This window comes from Nerophis lumbriciformis, linkage group LG37 (assembly GCF_033978685.3).
Source record: "Nerophis lumbriciformis linkage group LG37, RoL_Nlum_v2.1, whole genome shotgun sequence".
NCBI classification, from domain to species: Eukaryota; Metazoa; Chordata; class Actinopteri; order Syngnathiformes; family Syngnathidae; genus Nerophis; species Nerophis lumbriciformis.
In genome coordinates this window covers 20,070,165-20,090,000 of record NC_084584.2, presented here as the reverse complement: position 1 = coordinate 20,090,000, position 19,836 = coordinate 20,070,165, and the positions used below count along the sequence as shown (strand labels likewise).

Genomic DNA, 19,836 nt, shown 5'->3' with positions numbered 1-19,836 from the left:
ACAACTGCAGTATAGCAATAGCTTGTTTATTAGCATGTGTAGCAGTAAAATTAAGTTTTCCATTATTATTGCTTCAGTTGTTGATGCATGAGACAGCTGGTTTCTTTAAAAAGTTATTTTTTTAACATAACCGTCCATGGATTTGTTTTTCGTTTAGTTGCTTAGGTTGTTGACGTATTAGCTAGCATTTCCGTTAAGCTATCTTGTTCTTTTAGGCGGGATTTGTCTTGATCTTTGGTTGTTGAGCTAGCATGTTTCTTTAAAAACTTTTTTTAAATTTTTTTACGTAACAGTCCTCAAGTATGTTTTTTATTTTCTTTGGTTTTGAAGTGTGTCCATCTATTGTATAGATTATTGTTTATTGATTGTCTATTGTGTTCTTTTAGGTTTTTTTCTGAAGGTAATGGTCTTATGGTTGGTGTTTTGTTTTGTTCTGTGGTTGTTGACGAGAACAACTATAGCAAATATTTTTATTAGCGTAATTATGTGGCATTAAAATTACGCTTTCCATTATAGCTGCTTCAGTTGTTGAGCTAGCTTCATTTAAAAAATAATAATAATAATAATAGTTAATGGGTTTGTTTTGTGTCTTGTTGCTTAGATTGTTGACATGATAGCTAGCTTGGTTTTGTTTTTCTAAATATATTGGTCCATAGTGAGTGTCTTGTCTTGTTCTTTAGTTGTTGGCGTCAACAACTATAGCATTAGCTTTTCTGTTTTAAGCAATGAAGGGATGTCCTCCATTTTGTCCAGTTGCATTTTGTTGCAGTTGCGTCAACAATAGTCTTCGCTTCTCTATTAGCATGCAGCAGTAAAATGACATCCTCATGAGAAAACTGTATTTATGTCAACTAGATTCTGTCAGCTTGTTGTTTTTAATGCAACAGTCTATTGTTTGTTTTGAGTGTAGTTGCTTAAGCAGTTGACACCTTTGCTAGCTTGTTTTTTAAAGGTAACAACAGTCCACGGTGCATGTTTTCGCTCGGTGATAAAATGCTCGGTGATAAAATGCTCGGTGATAAAACCCACAGTTTGGTCTGCGCTCAAAGATTGATAGATTCGACACGTTGGCGTGAAGCCTGTTGGCAGTCAAAGGTGGTAAGAGGCCTGATGTTGTCACAAATGTTGATCTACTGTCCGCAAACCTTCGCGCCACATTCACAGCAGCCGTGTCAGAAATGACACTTCCCTCCCAGCTTGTTGTTGGCGCTATTTTTAGTTTTAAGGCAATCCACCATGCCGTCACTAAACAAAACAGGGCTTGAATCTACACAACTGGCATCTTCTTTATTACATTTACTGTACATTCCTCAGGATCTATACTGATCAATTGTAGTAGCTTTTACTTAGCGAGTTGGGAAACAGTGTTTGTTCTTGTGTTTCACCCACACATATTTGTAGTAGTCAGCTGTCAATCAAAGTGGGCAAACACGGAGAACCGCCTTTTCTCATCTTTGTTTTCCGACGAGTAAAAGTCGCCTCGAAGATTAAATGAACCGCACATTCTCAAACTGGTATGTACAAACCCCGTTTCCATATGAGTTGGGAAATTGTGTTAGATGTAAATATAAATAAATAAATGATAAATGGGTTGTACTTGTATAGCGCTTTTCTACCTTCAAGGTACTCAAAGCGCTTTGACACTACTTCCACATTTACCCATTCACACACACATTCACACACTGATGGAGGGAGCTGCCATGCAAGGCGCTAACCAGCACCCATCAGGAGCAAGGGTGAAGTGTCTTGCTCAGGACACAACGGACATGACGAGGTTGGTACTAGGTGGGGATTGAACCAGGGACCCTCGGGTTGTATAAACGGAATACGATGATTTGATAATCATTTTCAACTTACGACGTCCACAGTTTCCAAAAACAATTTGAAATGTGAACTCGTCAGACCACAGATCACTTTTCCACTTTGTATCATTCCATCTTTGATGAGCTCAGGCCCAGCGAAGCCGACGGCGTTTCTGGGTGTTGTTGATAAACGGTTTTCACCTTGCATAGGAGAGTTTTAACTTGCACTTACAGATGTAGCGACCAACTGTAGTTACTGACAGTGGGTTTCTGAAGTGTTCCTGAGCCCATGTGGTGATATCCTTTACACACTGATGTCGCTTGTTGATGCAGTACAGCCTGAGGGATCGAAGGTCACAGGCTTAGCTGCTTATGTACAGTGATTTCTCCAGTTTCTCTGAACCCTTTGATGATATTACGGACCGTAGATGGTGAAATCCCTAAATTCCTTGCAATAGATGGTTGAGAAAGGTTTTTCTTAAACTGTTCAACAATTTGCTCACGCATTTGTTGACAAAGTGATGACCCTCGCCCCATCCTTGTTTGTGAATGACTGAGCATTTCATGGAATTACTTTTATACCCAATCATGGCACCCACCTGTTCCCAATTTGCCTGTTCACCTGTGGGATGTTCCAAATAAGTGTTTGATCAGCATTCCTTAACTTTATCAGTATTTATTGCCACCTTTCCCAACTTCTTTGTCACGTGTTGCTCGCATCAAATTCTATAGTTAATGATTATTTGCAAAAAAAAATGTTTATCAGTTTGAACATCAAATATGTTGTCTTTGTAGCATATTCAACTGAATATGGGTTGAAAATGATTTGCAAATCATTGTATTCCGTTTATATTTACATCTAACACAATTTCCCAACTCATATGGAAGCGGGGTTTGTACGACTATCACTGGTGGTACTCCGAAACACCAGTTATATATTTTTAATCAATTACATTACACATACATACATGAAATATGTATGAAATAATAATACAAATTATTGTAAACCTAGGTTAGTGCTAGCTGCTAACACAGTCAACTATGCTAGTCCATGCTCATCATCATCGGCGGGCACTCAAAGCGAGTAAGACGATCCTCCTGGTACGGGGGTATCCCTTTATGGACGATGCCTGTGCGTGACTTTGTTTAACGTGGGGAGACTGGTGCACAGACAGTCACCACACGATCCTTGACAGATCCGGGTCAGGGTCCAGTGGAATGGAGTCCAAGACGACTGGGGACCCTTTTCTGCTGCAGCTTTCACCCGCCAGCCCAGCCGTTGTGACGCTCCATGGGGTTAGCAATCATCCTCCGCCTGTTCCACCGTTGAGGTCTTGGGTTGTTATTTCCCCATAACTGGGCCCACATGGATGTGGGGGTGCCTTCTTCCGCCATCGCAGCCGTTGTGGTAGTTCTTACATCTACCGTCTTCCGCCTGCTCCGCCGTTGAGGTCTTCACCGTATCCCTGGCTAGGGGGCAGTCAGGTACTAGGCCTTTGCCAAGGGCCACCTGGGGTAACAGTAGTAAAGGGGTTAACCTCCTAGTGCCCAAAGACCCCATAGAGCAGCCTCCACTGCCGGATGCACTTTAACGTCATATGCCCAGGACACCAGTTGGTCACTCTTATGAAACCAAAAATTGGCTTAAATTGGATTAAATTGTTTCTCTGCTAAAATAATTTTACCATACTTTCCAACTAAAATCTGCAATTTTTTCCTATGCTTTGAACCCTGATTATAAAACGGTGTGGCTAATTGATGGATTTTTATTTTCTAACGGCCATCATGTTTTGTATTAAACAAATAGTTTTCATAAAACACCCACAGAGACACTGAAATGGTATGTTATTGTTTGTGTTGAGGGGCCATCTTTTGGCCATCTCACTACAGTATTTCCTTCCGTTTAATACTTTGAACCGGAAGTACTCGTGCCATTCCATCTACTAGTCGTCCATAGCATTTCTACTTGTATGGTTTCTTCATTCATCACCCCAAGCAACGTTTGCAAGTTTTACAATATATGAACCGGAAGTACTCGTGCCGTTCCATCTACTAGTCGTCCATAGCATTTCTACTTGTATTGTTTCTTCATTCATCACCCCAAGCAACGTTTGCAAGTTTTACAATATAACTAAAACAATTCATGCTTACCGGTTCTAAACCATGATGTTTAATAGTAGTGTTTTCATGTGTATTTGTACGTGCTATCGTAATGTAATCAAGTTAGCGTCGTAAGCTTTAGCTAATATGCTAATGCATTTGCAAGCGTTTTTTTTAGTAATATTAACTTAGAATGGCACTCTTTTTGTATTGTTTCAGTTTTGCAGATTTCTCAGTAAATTCACTGTGAAATCATTGAGTCTGTTTAGCTGATTGGAGAGCTAGCTTCCGCAACTATGACGCAATGATGATGACTTCTGTTTTGTTTGATTAGCCATTTTACTGCCGTGTTACAGGCACCGTTTGGAAACAATTAAAGTATCTTTCTGTTTAAATAACTCATTTCACAATGTATATATCTGTCCAATGCGGCTAATATAAGGACAAATATTTGTTCATCTAAAAATTTGAAGGTGGTGCAAATATAGTATGTATTTTAAGCTAATTACCAGTGAGTACAAACTACACGGTCCAAACTAAACTGTGATGGTAGTGAGCAGAGCGGTGGTACTTGCAGTATTTCTTCAGTACTTGCCGGTAAAAAAGTTATTTAGACTATTGCCTACTTCCTTAATGTGTATCTAGAGATAAATAACTGACAAACAAAGCGAGTCCTATGTTATTGTCGTCGGCGGCCATGTTTTCAAAGCAAACTGTAGACATCACATGGCGCATGTTTACAGACTGACAGAAAGCACGAGAAGCCGACGGCAAAGTAGGCGAGCAGAACATTTTGTGTCCTCCCAGGGCGTGTCGTTGCCTTCTTCTTCTCCTCCTCCTAATTCAAAAAAAGCCCTGAAGCTCAGAGCTGCCAGTCACCACCTCAGCGCTGATGGTTTTCACAGATTACCGGTACGCTTTCTCTCTTTTAGCTGCCAATCAAACACAAATATTTAACCCCTCTTTCTTTTCCCGTTACTTCATGTGCATGATTTAATTAGTTTGGGGCGATATGATGATCATTATTACTATTATTATTATTATTATGTATACATATATCAGCAATATATCAGTGAGGTTACATGGTGTTTAAAACATTAGTGTTTCCCACAGGACTGCAATCTATCTGTGGTTTGGAGGTTGACCTCATCCTCTAATCAGCATGATTAAGTAAAATGTAAGCAAAAAAATAAATAAAAATAATGCATAATATACAAAAATACAAACAAACTGTTTTCTATCGCTTCTTTTTGTTTTATCTTTTTATATCATATGTAGGGTTCTAAAAATATGAACTTTTCTCCAGTAAATGAGCAGTACCACCCATCCGTGACTTTAGCAATCACGTTTTACAATAATTTTGATTTAAAACAGTAATTATAATCGTCATAAGTTTTACTGCGGTTTATCACTTATACCGTTTATGGTTTTATTCCTAATCACAAGGCTCAAGGACTCTAAAATTGAGTCATGAACATTTTGAGATAGCAGGAATCAAAGATTGGCTGCATCGTCTTCACCGGAGTAGGATGAACTTGAGGTTTTTCATGTCTAATTGTAAATATTCAGTATTTGTCCTGTAGTCTTTTACACAAAGTGTTTATAAAGAAAGTGCGAAGCGAGATCTATGGTTTAGATCAGAGGTCTTCACAGGGGGTCTGTAACCCCAAAGGGTTCTGCATAGGTACTGCTTGATTAGACTTTAGGTTTAAAATAAAAACATGAGTAAATAATTACATTATTATATTCACATTAGCATTTAAGATAGCTAGCGATTTGCGTTCTAATTGCCAGCTAGCGATTACATTGCAAGCTGCCAGCTAACGCCTAGCATGCCAGTTGCCAGCTAGCGATTAGCGGCACAAGCTGCCATCTAACGATTAGGGCACTACTTGTCAGCTAGCAATTCGCATTTAATTGCCAGTGAGCTATTAGTAGCGCTAGCTGACAGCTAACGATTATGTTGGGTGTTATCAGCTAACGATAAGCGTGCCAGTTGCAAGCTAACAATAAGGGTGCTAATTGTCAGCCAGCGATTAGGGTGCTAGTTGCTAGCTAGCTATTAGCAGCGGCAGTTAGCAATTAGCGGGGGCCAGTTAACGATAAGAGCGCTAATTGTCAGCTAGTGATTAAGACGTTAATTGACAACAAGCGATTAAGGCGTTAGTTGCTATCAGCTAGCTATTAACTGCGCTATACTGTATTCTCTGGATATCTTAGTGTTGAACAAAAACAAGGTACCTTTATGACCAGTTTAATTTAAAACACAATTTTATACAGGTTATATAACAGAGAGTGCCCGCTCCATTTCTTTATCAGTTTGGGTGTCCTTGGCCAGGAAAATGTTAAAGATCCCTAGTTGATTGTCACTGACAATACAGTACTAATATATGATAGTACAGTGATTGTGTGGTACGTCTCGTGGTACGCCAAAAAATAACTGTTCAAACTTTGTGTAATTTTACAGTGGCCAAAAATGTTAATTAAAACCACTGCCTTGTTATTAATGAATATGCATGCCTACTACGCTACTGTATTTTAAAGTTGGTACTTATGGTGGTACTTGGAAAGCCAAGGGTTTTCTGAGGTGGTTTGAGTTTGAGGACCACCAGTATAGTATAATAGTACAGTTATATTTGCATGTATTACAGATACAGTATACTGACCTAAAGATGTTTCCTGTTTACTTTCCAGTCATTGCAATTCAACTTTTTTTAAAAGATTTTTTTCTACTGAAGTAACAATGTGACATTACGCGGATGGTTGTCAGATTGTGTATTTGATAGTTACTTAAAAGGAGTGTCCCGATACAACTTTCTCCCTTCTGACATGATACCAATATTAGTAAATAGTAAATTATATTTATATAGCGCTTTTCTCTAGGGACTCAAAGCGCTTTACATAGTGAAACCCAATATCTAAGTTACATTTAAATCAGTGTGGGTGACACTGGAAGCAGGCGGGTAAAGTGTCTTGCCCAAGGACACAACGGCAGTGACTAGGATGGCGGAAGTGGGAATCGAACCTGGAACCCTCCAGTTGCTGGCACGGCCACTCTACCAACTGAACCCCACCCATATTGCCACCTTGAGTATCGTCCGATATCGATCTGATACAATACAGGCACAAATCGTACATTCTTGTATTCCTTATTTTGTAGTCAGGGTCTCCGTGACAACCAACCCCTTTATCCACTCCTTTTGTCTGTTGACATGACGTTTGGCGACACGTAAAAAGTGTCCTCGGAGAAAATTGTTCTGTTTCCACCGCCCACCGTGTGTCTTTTGTGATTTCCAGCTAATTAGCGTCGCCCTCGCACTTGACTTTGCGGCCACATTTCAACTTTACGACCCCGCCGTGGCATGCGGAGAATGTGTCACAAAAGGGCGCCATCCACTATGTCTCAGCAGGGGGTTATTTAATGCGCGGAGGCCAAGTGGCGTTGCCGTGCAAAGCGTTCCTATGCTGATTTAAGACAGAAAAACATAAACAAAAGCATTTTTTCCACTTTCCAGCGTCTGCTACCTGTATTTACTGTATTCACACGCGTGTTGTCACTACAAATACACAACATTTGTGTATGTGGGTGTGTGTTTGAACGTGAAGCAAGCTGTGAGACATAATGTGTCCGTTCATTTGTAACAAATACAAACCCCGTTTCCATATGAGTTGGGAAATTGTATTAGATGTAAATATAAACAGAATACAATGATTTGCAAATCCTTCTCAACCCATATTCAATTGAATGCACTACAAAGACAAGATATGTAATGTTCAAACTCATAAACCTTTTTTTTTTTTTTTGCAAATAATAATTAACTTAGAATTTCATGGCTGCAACACGTGCCAAAGTAGTTGGGAAAGGGCATGTTCACCACTGTGTTACATGGCCTTTCCTTTAAACAACACTCAGTAAACGTTTGGGAACTGAGGAGACACATTTTTTAAGCTTCTCAGGTGGAATTCTTTCCCATTCTTGCTTGATGTACAGCTTAAGTTGTTCAACAGTCCGGGGGTCTCCGTTGTGGTATTTTAGGCTTCATAATGCGCCACACATTTTCAATGGGAGACAGGTCTGGACTACAGGCAGGCCAGTCTAGTACCCGCACTCTTTTACTATGAAGCCACGTTGATGTAACACGTGGCTTGGCATTGTCCTGCTGAAATAAGCAGGGGCGTCCATGGTAATGGATGGCAACATATATTGCTCCAAAACCTGTATGTACCTTTCAGCATTAATGGCGCCTTCACAGATGTGTAAGTTACCCATGTCTTGGGCACTAATACACCCCCATACCATCACAGATGCTGGCTTTTCAACTTTGCGCCTATAACAATCCGGATGTTTCTTTTCCTCTTTGGTCCGGAGGACACGACGTCCACAGTTTCCAAAAACAATTTGAAATGTGGACTCGTCAGACCACAGAACACTTTTCCACTTTGTATCAGTCCATCTTAGATGAGCTCAGGCCCAGCGAAGCCGACGGCGTTTCTGGGTGTTGTTGATAAACGGTTTTCGCCTTGCATAGGAGAGTTTTAACTTGCACTTACAGATGTAGCGACCAACTGTAGTTACTGATAGTGGGTTTCTGAAGTGTTCCTGAGCCCATGTGGTGATATCCTTTACACACTGATGTCGCTTGTTGATGCAGTACAGCCTGAGGGATCGAAGGTCACGGGATTTGCTGCTTACGTGCAGTGATTTCCCCAGATTCTCTGAACCTTTTGATGATATTACGGACCGTAGATGGTGAAATCCCTAAATTCCTTGCAATAGCTGGTTGAGAAAGGTTTTTCTTAAACTGTTCAACAATTTGCTCATGCATTTGTTGACAAAGTGGTGACCCTCGCCCCATCCTTGTTTGTGAATGACTGAGCATTTCATGGAATCTACTTTTATACCCAATCATGGCACCCACCTGTCCCCAATTTGCCTGTTCACCTGTGGGATGTTCCAAATAAGTGCTTGATGAGCATTCCTCAACTTTATCAGTATTTATTGCCACCTTTCCTAACTTCTTTGTCACTTGTTACTGGCTACAAATTCTACAGTTAATGATTATTTGCAAAAAAAAATCAGTATGAACATCAAATATGTTGTCTTTGTAGCATATTCAACTGAATATGGGTTGACAATTATTTGCAAATCATTGTATTCCGTTTATATTTACATCTAACACAATTTCCCAACTCATATGGAAACGGGGTTTGTAGACGTTAGAACCAAAAAAAAGATTTAGGTCGGGAGAGAATTTTGATGTCATGTTAGTTGGATATATCATCATTATATAATAAAAATATCTTCTTAATCATTGAAAAAAACAACTTAATTTTAGACATTCGATATACCGTATTTTCCGCACCATAAGCCGCCCTGTGTTATAAACCGCGCCTTCAATGAACGGCATATTTCAAAACTTTGTCCACCTATAAGCCGCCCCGTGTTATAAGCCGCATCTAACTGCGCTACAGGGAATGTCAAAAAAACAGTCAGATAGGTCAGTTAAACTTTAATAATATATTAAAAACCAGCGTTCTAACAACTCTGTTCACTCCCAAAATGTACGGTAATGTGCAAATGTGCAATCACAAACATAGTAAAATTCAAAATAGTGCAGAGCAATAGCAATAACTTAATGTTGCTCGAACGTTAATGTCACAACACACAAAATAAACATAACACTCACTTTCTGAAGTTATTCTTCATTCATAAATCCCTCGAATTCTTCTCCTACGGTGTCCGAATTAAAAAGTTGGGCGAATTACGGGATCCAAAATGGCCGGCTCCGTCTCGTCGAAGTCATCAGAGTCAGTGTCGCTGTTGTTTTTCCAGCAGTTCCGTGAATCCTGCCTTCCGGAAAGCTCGGACCACAGTTGAGACCGAAATATCCGCCCAGGCATTTACGATCCACTGGCAGATGTTGGCGTATGTCGTCCGGCGCTGTCTCTCTGTCTTAGTGAATGTGTGTTCGCCTTCGGTCATCCATTGTTCCCACGCCGTTCGCAGTCGTGCTTTAAATGCCTTGTTGACACCAATATCAAGCGGTTGGAGTTCTTTGGTTAATCCACCCGGAATGACGGCGAGTGTTGTATTTGTGTGCTTCACTTGTTTTTTGACACCATCTGTGATGTGGGCGCGCATGGAGTCGTATATCAACATGGACGGAGCTGCGTGAAAAAAGCCACCCGGCCTCTTCGCGTAAACTTCCCTTAACCACTCGCTCATCTTTTCTTCATCCATCCATCCCTTCGAGTTAGCTTTTATGATGACGCCGGCTGGAAAGTTCTCTTTTGGCAAGGTCTTCCTTTTGAATATCACCATGGGTGGAAGTTTCTGGCCATTAGCATGGCAAGCTAGAACCACAGTGTGTCGCTTAGTAGGAGCCATTTTGTGGTCTTTACAGATGTAAACACACAAAGGAAATGAAACGTAATACCCGCGCGCTTCTTCTTCTATGGGGGCGGGTGCTTAACTTGGCGGTTGCTTACCGTAGAAGAAGAAGCACTTCCTCTTCTACGGGGAAAAAAGATGGCGGCTGTTTACCGTAGTTGCGAGACCTAAACTTTATGAAAATGAATCTTAATATTAATCCATATATAAAGCGCACCAGGTTATAAGCCGCACTGTCAGCTTTTGAGTAAATGTGTGGTTTTTAGGTGCGGCTAATAGTGCGGAAAATACGGTAAATAAAAATTGTTTGTTTGTTTGCCATATTCAAATACCTTTGTTGCACATCCGGTTGCAGACTCAGCCGGCTCAAACACTTGACGGGCAAACAAGCACTCAGAGTGAACTCAATGGGACTGCCTCTAGGTAATATTGCAATTTTCCATGCCAACAAAGCAAGACAAAACTGCTACATACAGTAAGGCACCACTTTTAAAAATGTGCTAGCTGGATGCTAATCTACATTTGATTTGCCATAGACATGCTACCGATTAGCGTTAGTGGTTTTACATGGCCATTTCAACACCCCTCAATTTGGTAATAAAAACTACAGCTGAGATGCACGTTACAAACAGCTGGTGCGTAATAAGTACAATAATTACAGTGTAAACACTTTGTAGGGCTCAACAACAGGACTAAACTTAATGGCAAAGACTACTTCCTGGGTATGGCAACACACCGTAGCTATAATTGCAAAGTCTGCCGTATAATACTTGCCAATGAGACTCAGAAGTGTAAGGAAACAAGATACATAGGCCTACTCAGTGGCCTAGTGGTTAGACTGTCCGCCCTGAGATCGGTAGGTTGTGAGTTCAAACCCCAGCCGAGTCATACCAAAGACTATAAAAATGGGACCCATTACCTCCCTGCTTGGCACTCAGCATCAAGGGTTGGGATTGGGGGTTAAATCACCAATAATGATTCCTGGGCGCAGCACCGCTGCTGCCCACTGCTCCCCTCACCTCCCAGGGGGTGGAACAATGGGATGGGTCAAATGCAGAGGACAAATTTCACCACACTGAGTGTGTGTGTGACAATCATTGGTACTTTAACTTAACTTTAACTTAAGAGGACACCACAGTTGTCATTATAAGCGATTTTATCATTTTTATAAATTAACTTTTACTAGCACGAAAACACATGGGAGTACCAGAAATTGGTACTGTTGAGTAAAGGTGTTGAATTCCAGGTACCGGGAATTAGTATTGCAAACAAATATTACTTTGTCCAATTGCTTTTGATCCTTTAAAAAGTGTGAGGCACACATAAACTGTTGTAATTTCTGCACAACTACACAATAATTGTTTATGTTTATGCATGTGTATGTGTATCAATGGATATACAGTATGTACAAATACTGCATGTGAATGCTTTAGAATTGTTTTTGTATGGGTTTTTTTTCTGAATAAGATATTTTTATGTTTTTTCTTTTTGTACGTACAACTTTGCTGGACACCAGGAAGAATAGCTGCACACTAAGTAACTAAGCGAAGGCCACATGGAGGCTGTCTTCCAAACCAGACGAGGCACATAGCCAGACGTCTTGCATAACACGTCCAGCCTTGTGTTTTCCCCGCACAAAATCAAACGTATGTCAAAGTCATTCCTGGCGAGATGACATTTGTGGGCGTCGCCCTCCTGAAGGATTATGTGGGTCCATTGTGTCAGAGCTGATGTGTGTGTGTGTGTGTGTGTGTGTGTGTGTGTGTGTGTGTGTGTGTGTGTGTGTGTGTGTGTGTGTGTGTGTGTGTGTGTGTGTGTGTGTGTGTGTGTGTGTGTGTTGCTGTGTAAACACACCGCTTAAATATTTAGTGAGAGTGACTCACAGAACATTTAGTTTCTTGGAATTTTGTGTAATCTTTTTCTTTTCATCTTTGTGGCTGCAGGGCTGCATTTTTCTTTTTTTTGTGGTTATGTGTGCTCATCGAGAAATGCTTTGTTTTGCCTTTAAAAGTTTCAATTAAACACCCAGTTAGCCCCAAAGGAAATAATGATGGTTGAAATCATGTGTTCCAGGGTCAAACTGGGACTGCAGCTGTGTCTACTTGTTAACAAAGTACAGGCAAAGAGTTATTCGATGTTTTACACTGTTCAACATCTTTTTACACTTGAGTGACGGACTTTAATTACTTCAGTCTTTAAATTTACATTGTTTGAGTTTTTTTTACACCTGTAGGAATGTGGGGGGGAACATTATGGAAAGAGTGCCTGTGCAGTTAACAAGTGTAAAATGTAGGTATAACCACTGCTACCTAAAAGTGCAAAAAGAAGATAAGAGCTGCTACTTAAAAGTGTAAAAAAAAGCTAACCACTTCACCTTAAACATGTAAAAAGAGACTAACATCTTGTACTTAAAAGTGGAAAAAGACGCTAACCACTTTTATCTTAAATGTGTAAAAATAAGCTAACCACTGCTACTTAAAAGTGTGAAAAGAGGCTAATATATGTATATATGTGTGTATATATAAATATAGATATATGTGTGTATGTATAGATGTATATGTATGTATATATATATATATATAAATATGTGTGTATAAATATAAATATGTGTGTATATATACATATATATATAAATATGTGTATATATATATATACAGTATAAATATATCTATACATATAAATATATGTATATATATATATATGTGTGTGTGTGTGTGTGTGTATAGATAGATATATACATATGTATGTGTGTGTGTATATATAGATGTGTATATATATGTATATATATATATCCATCCATCCATCCATCTTCTTCCGCTTATCCGAGGTCGGGTCGCGGGGGCAGCAGCCTAAGCAGGGAAGCCCAGACTTCCCTCTCCCCAGCCACTTCGTCCAGCTCTTCCTGTGGGACCCCGAGGCGTTCCCAGGCCAGCCGGGAGACATAGTCTTCCCAACGTGTCCTGGGTCTTCCCCGCGGCCTCCTACCGGTCGGACGTGCCCTAAACACCTCCCTAGGGAGGCGTTCGGGTGGCATCCTGACCAGATGCCCGAACCACCTCATCTGGCTCCTCTCGATGTGGAGGAGCAGCGGCTTTACTTTGAGCTCCTCCCGGATGGCAGAGCTTCTCACCCTATCTCTAAGGGAGAGCCCCGCCACCCGGCGGAGGAAACTCATTTCGGCCGCTTGTACCCGTGATCTTGTCCTTTCGGTCATAACCCAAAGCTCATGACCATAGGTGAGGATGGGAACGTAGATCGACCGGTAAATTGAGAGCTTTGCCTTCCGGCTCAGCTCCTTCTTCACCACAACGGATCGATACAGCGTCCGCATTACTGAAGACGCCGCACCGATCCGCCTGTCGATCTCACGATCCACTCTTCCCCCACTCGTGAACAAGACTCCGAGGTACTTGAACTCCTCCACTTGGGGCAAGATCTCCTCCCCAACCCGGAGATGGCACTCCACCCTTTTCCGGGCGAGAACCATGGACTCGGACTTGGAGGTGCTGATTCTCATCCTAGTCGCTTCACACTCAGCTGCGAACCGATCCAGTGAGAGCTGAAAATCCTGGCCAGATGAAGCCATCAGGACCACATCATCTGCAAAAAGCAGAGACCTAATCCTGCAGCCACCAAACCAGATCCCCTCAACGCCTTGACTGCGCCTAGAAATTCTGTCCATAAAAGTTATGAACAGAATCGGTGACAAAGGGCAGCCTTGGCGGAGTCCAACCCTCACTGGAAACGTGTCCGACTTACTACCGGCAATGCGGACCAAGCTCTGACACTGATCATACAGGGAGCGGACCGCCAAAATCAGACAGTCCGATACCCCATACTCTCTGAGCACTCCCCACAGGACTTCCCGAGGGACACGGTCGAATGCCTTCTCCAAGTCCACAAAACACATGTAGACTGGTTGGGCAAACTCCCATGCACCCTCAAGGACCCTGCCGAGAGTATAGAGCTGGTCCACAGTTCCACGACCAGGACGAAAACCACACTGTTCCTCCTGAATCCGAGGTTCGACTATCCGGCGTAGCCTCCTCTCCAGTACACCTGAATAGACCTTACCGGGAAGGCTGAGGAGTGTGATCCCACGATAGTTAGAACACATCCTCCGGTTCCCCTTCTTAAAGAGAGGAACCACCACCCCGGTCTGCCAATCCAGTGGTACCGCCCCCGATGTCCACGCGATGCTGCAGAGTCTTGTCAACCAAGACAGCCCCACAGCATCCAGAGCCTTAAGGAACTCCGGGCGGATCTCTTCCACCCCCGGGGCCTTGCCACCGAGGAGCTTTTTAACTACCTCAGCAACCTCAGCCCCAGAAATAGGAGAGCCCACCACAGACTCCCCAGGCACTGCTTCCTCATAGGAAGACGTGTTGGTGGGATTGAGGAGGTCTTCGAAGTATGCCCCCCACCGATCCACAACATCCGCAGTCGAGGTCAGCAGAACATATAAATATATGTATAAATATATACATATGTGCGAGTGTGTGTGTGTGTGTGTGTGTGTGTGTGTGTGTGTGTGTGTGTGTGTGTGTGTGTGTATAGATAGATATATATATATGTATGTGTGTGTGTATATATAGATGTGTATATATATGTATATATATATATATATATATGTATACATATATATGTATGTATAGATGGATACATACATATATTTGTGTATATATATATAGTATATCTATAGATACATATGTATGTATGTATGTATTTATATATATATATATATATATCTATACATATAAATATATGTATAGATGTGTATATATATATATGTGTGTGTGTGTGTGTGTGTGTGTGTGTGTGTGTGTGTGTGTGTGTGTGTGTGTGTGTGTGTGTGTGTGTGTGTGTGTGTGTGTGTGTGTAGATAGATGTATACATATGTATGTGTGTGTGCATATATAGATGTGTATATATATATATATATATGTATAGATGGATACATACATATATTTGTGTATATATACAGTATATCTATAGATACATATGTATGTATGTATCTATATATATGTATCTATATAGCTATAGATACATATGTATCTATAGATATATATACCTGTATGTATGTATGTATGTATATATATATATATATATATATATATATATATATATAGTGTTTGTTGTGTGTTTTTGTAAACAAAGTGTGCTTGCCAAGGCGTGGGTGGGCATTCTCCAGTGACTTGTGACTTTGCTCCGAGCGCTCAGTGGAAAGAAATGAACCCACATTGTGTGTTGCTAAGCAGCGTCTTCTAACTGTCAGACATGTAAAAACCTCAGCAGCGGGAAGTTTAATGGCAAAAATGTGTCCTCTCTCTCTCTCAGCTCCGCCTCTTTGCCCTTTTCTCCCATGTGTGGGCCTTGTCGTGTCACAGTGCTCTTTGCTCACACGCTGCTTGCACTTATCTTGCAGGACACTTGCAGGCGGCCTACATTCCACCAGCAACATCACGACAGCAACACCTCAGCGTGGCCCTGCAAGGTAAGAAAACACAAACATTTGTTTATATTTGCTTACTGAACATGTGTGCTGGTCGTCTGCAGGACAGCAGCGTTGCGGTCGTGCTGCCACAGAAACCGGACAAGCAGAAAGTAACTCCCCAGGAGGAAAAAGTGGAAGTCATCAAAGTATGTCAGCTCCTTTTTTGCAAAAATATTGAGGAGTCAAGTGGTCGCTGATGGGGCGGAGTCATGTCTCGCAGGTGTACCTGGATAATCGCCCCGAGACAACAGAGAGCGTCAGGATGCTGACAGACGAGGTGTCGCAGATCCAGGAGGTCAGTGCTCGACTTGTTTGCCCTCAATATGACGTTTTATAAAAACGTATTTATAATGTGGTGTTTCTCTATCACATACTGTATGTAGAAGCTCTTGGACCTTACTTATATTGCATGCTCAAACTTAATGACTATTATTTACAATTTCACGAAAACAAGATTATTTCTTGATTAAGATGTGAAATTAACTCATCTCCCTGTACCTACAAAATGTTTTTATACAAAAACATTTCCCTTTTGGGTTATTATGTGTGGAAAAATAACTATTTAGTTGTTTCAATTCGTTGTTATTTTTAAGTTTTTGACAGACTTCATGTTCTGTTGATCCTTTTTATGACGAGTCCATTTGATAAGCCTTATGTACAATTGTTTGAATGTCTTAGGTGAGGTACTGTCTGAAGACGCTGAGAGAGCAGATGGCAGCCAGACAGAACAGTAACATGAAAAAGGTAAATAATATGCTGTACTTAATTATTCATCACAGTTGATAGCGTTTAAATATGTATTGCAAAAACATAAATCAAAGATCCTTCATTTGTGTGCTCTACTGCAGTGATTCTTAAACTGTGGTACATGTACCACTAGCGCACAGGTGTCAAACTCAAGGCCCGGAGGCCAGATTTGGCCCGCCACATCATTTAATGCGGCCCGCGAAAGCCCTGAAATAATATGAATCAATAAAGCATTTTATCATTTACTAAATGTAATCTTTTCATTGTGACAGACATAAATACATGTATTGCATGCTATGGAGTATATTTTAAACTTTATTATCTAATAATGCAACAAATATAATACTATCGTTTATTTCAAAAAAATTTAAATTAAAACTAAATAAATATCTGTGTTTATATCAAAGCAAGTTATTCATCAAATTGTCCACTGTAGAGATGACAATAGATTTTACAGATTTTACAGCTCAGTTGCCAGGATTTTACAGTAAAAAATAAATAAACTGTAGTACCGTTTTTCCATTTACAGTAATATGCTGTAAAAACGATCGTACATTTTACGGTGAAGTTGTGGTGACTCAGCTGCAAGTTGGGTTTTTTTACTAAAAAGTTAAAAAAGTTAAAGAACCAATGATTGTCACACACACACTAGGTGTGGCGAAATTATCCTCTGCATTTGACCCATCACCCTGATCACCCCCTGGGAGGTGAGAGGAGCAGTGAGCTGCAGCAGTGGCCGCGCCAGCGAATCATTATTGGTGATTTAACCCCCAATTCCAACCCTTGATGCTGAGTGCCAAGAAGGGAGGTAATGGCTCCCATTTTTCATAGTCTTTGGTATGACTCGCCCGGGGTTTGAACTCACAACTTACCGATCTCAGGGCGGACACTCTAACCACTAGGCCACTGAGTAGGTTACTGTTACTGAATTTTTTCTTCTTTTTTTTTTACAGTGTATATAATACAAATATAATAATCAAATGCACAGCAATTCATTTTTTAATATTATGAGGTGAATTCTTATACATTTATATTCATATATTATATACATATGTAAGCGGCCCTTTTTATTTTTTTGTCATAAAAAATACAATCACGTGTGCTTACGGACTGTATCCCTGCAGACTGTATTGATCTATATTGATATATAATGTAGGAACCAGAATATTAATAACAGAAAGAAACAACCCTTTTGTGCGATTGAGTGTGAATGAGTGTAAATGGGGGAGGGAGATTTTTTGGGTTGGTGCACTAATTGTAAGTGTATCTTGTGTTTTTTATGTTGATTTAATAAAAAAATTAAAATAAAAAAAAGGAATTTTTTTATTTTTTTATTTCTTGTGCGGCCCGGTACCAATCAATCCATGGACCAGTACGGGGGGGGGGGGGGGGACCACTGCTTTCCATGATAGGAGCGCTTTGCTGTTTTAAAACAGCTCCTGCAAAAACCCCATTTAAAGATCTTTAACAGTAGTTGCCTCTGATTGGCTAGTAGGACTCTCATGGTTTGACTGTTTTTACTCACGTAGCATCATGTTTCCTGCATAAAGTGACACAAATCAACGGCATCTTCTTCTTCTGCAGCAACCCTCCAACGGCTACAGAGTGAACGTCCCCAACAACCAAGCAGCTGTCACCAACGGCAACAACATTTACAACGACACGCACGATGCTGACGTAAGCCAATCGCCACTCAGTTTTCATTCACATAATGAACTTTATTTGAACCAATGAGACGAAAGGAGCTGCTGCTTTTCACGTCGACACAAACACATACTTAGCCAGGTTGACAACCCGTCTATGTGGACCAACTCCTTCAATCCCAATCCACCTTTTTCTTGTCATTCTTTTTTTTTTTTAAAGTGCCCGCTCAAGTGGCGTCAACAAACATAGTCGACCGCTTATGTCGACATGACATTTGAGAGCCAAAGAGGTCATTCATATTAAAAAGTGCCACCCTTAAATTTACAATTCATGGCTAGTTTTGCTTATGTGGACAAAACATATGAGAGCCAAGGGGGTCATCTCTATGAAAAAATGTGACACGTAAATGTGCAAACCTTGGCTAGTTTTGCTTATGTCGACGTAACATTTGAGAACCAAAGGGGTCATTCTATTTTTTTTAAAATGTCACACGTAAATGTGCAAACCGTTGTTATAGTTTCGCCCTATGTTGACTACCGCTTATGTCGGTGTAACATTTGAGAGCCAAAGGGGTAATTTCTGTTAAAAAAAATGTTTAAAAAAATTCACATGTGAATGTGGGGCAAGTTCCGCTTATGTTGACAACTGCTTATGTCCACATAACATCCATCCATCGCTTATGTTGACAAACTGTCACATTTGAGAGCCAAGTCATCTCTATTAAAAACTTTTACACGTAAATGTGCTAACTATGGCTAATTTTGCTTATGTCGACAGCCGCTTATGTCAACAAAACATTTGAAAACAAAAGTGGTCATTTCTGTTGAAAAAAAATGTCCCACGTAAATGTTCAAGCCTTGGTTAGTTTCCCCTATGTCGACATAATTAAGAGCCAAAGTGGTCATTTCTATTTTAAAAATGTGTTGCATGTAAATGTGCAAGCTATGGCTAGTTTTGCTTGTGTCGACAACCGCTTATGTTGACATAACATTTGAGCACAAAAGTCATTTCTGTAAAAAAAAAAAAAAAAGTGTCACATGTAAATGTGCAAGCCTTAGGTAGTTTCGCCTATGTCGACATAAGCGGTTGTCGACATAGGCGAAACTAGCCAAGGGTTGCACATTTACGTGTGACAACATTTAAGAGCAAAGTGGTCATTTCTATTTAAAAAATGTGTTACACGTAAATGTGCTAACTATGGCTAATTTCGCTTGTGTCGACAACCCTTTTGTCGACATAACATTTGAGAACCAAAGGGGTTATTCTATATTTTAAAAATGTCACACGTAAATGTGGAAACCGTTCTTATAGTTTCGCCCTATGTTGACTACCACTTATGTTGTGTAACATTTGAGAGCCAAAGGGGTCATTTCTGTATTAAAAAAAAAATTCACATGTGAATGTGCAAGTCGCGGCAAGTTCCGCTTATGTTGACAACCGCTTATGTCCACATAACATTCATCCATCGCTTATGTTGACATACTGTAAAATTTGAGAGCCATGTCATCTCTATGAAAAACCTTTACTTGTAAATGTGCTAACTATGGCTAATTTTGCTCATGTCGACAGCCGCTTATGTCAACAAAACATTTGAAAACAAAAGTGGTCATTGCTGTTAAAAAAAGTCACACGTAAACGTGCAAGCCTTGGCTAGTTTC

The 19,836-nt window shown here is 40.6% G+C and overlaps 1 protein-coding gene across 3 annotated transcripts in view; it reads left to right on the top strand.

Moving 5' to 3' along the window:
• The window catches only part of tuft1b (tuftelin 1b), a 42,024-nt gene that overhangs the window by 11,410 nt on the left and 10,778 nt on the right, over nucleotides 1–19,836 (top strand). For all 3 annotated transcript variants that reach the window (XM_061931261.1, XM_061931260.1, XM_061931259.1), the window contains 5 exons: nucleotides 15,719–15,787; nucleotides 15,850–15,933; nucleotides 16,008–16,082; nucleotides 16,466–16,531; nucleotides 18,119–18,211. In XM_061931261.1, coding sequence (XP_061787245.1) covers nucleotides 15,719–15,787; nucleotides 15,850–15,933; nucleotides 16,008–16,082; nucleotides 16,466–16,531; nucleotides 18,119–18,211 — 387 coding nt within the window. The remainder of the gene's footprint in view (nucleotides 1–15,718; nucleotides 15,788–15,849; nucleotides 15,934–16,007; nucleotides 16,083–16,465; nucleotides 16,532–18,118; nucleotides 18,212–19,836) is intronic.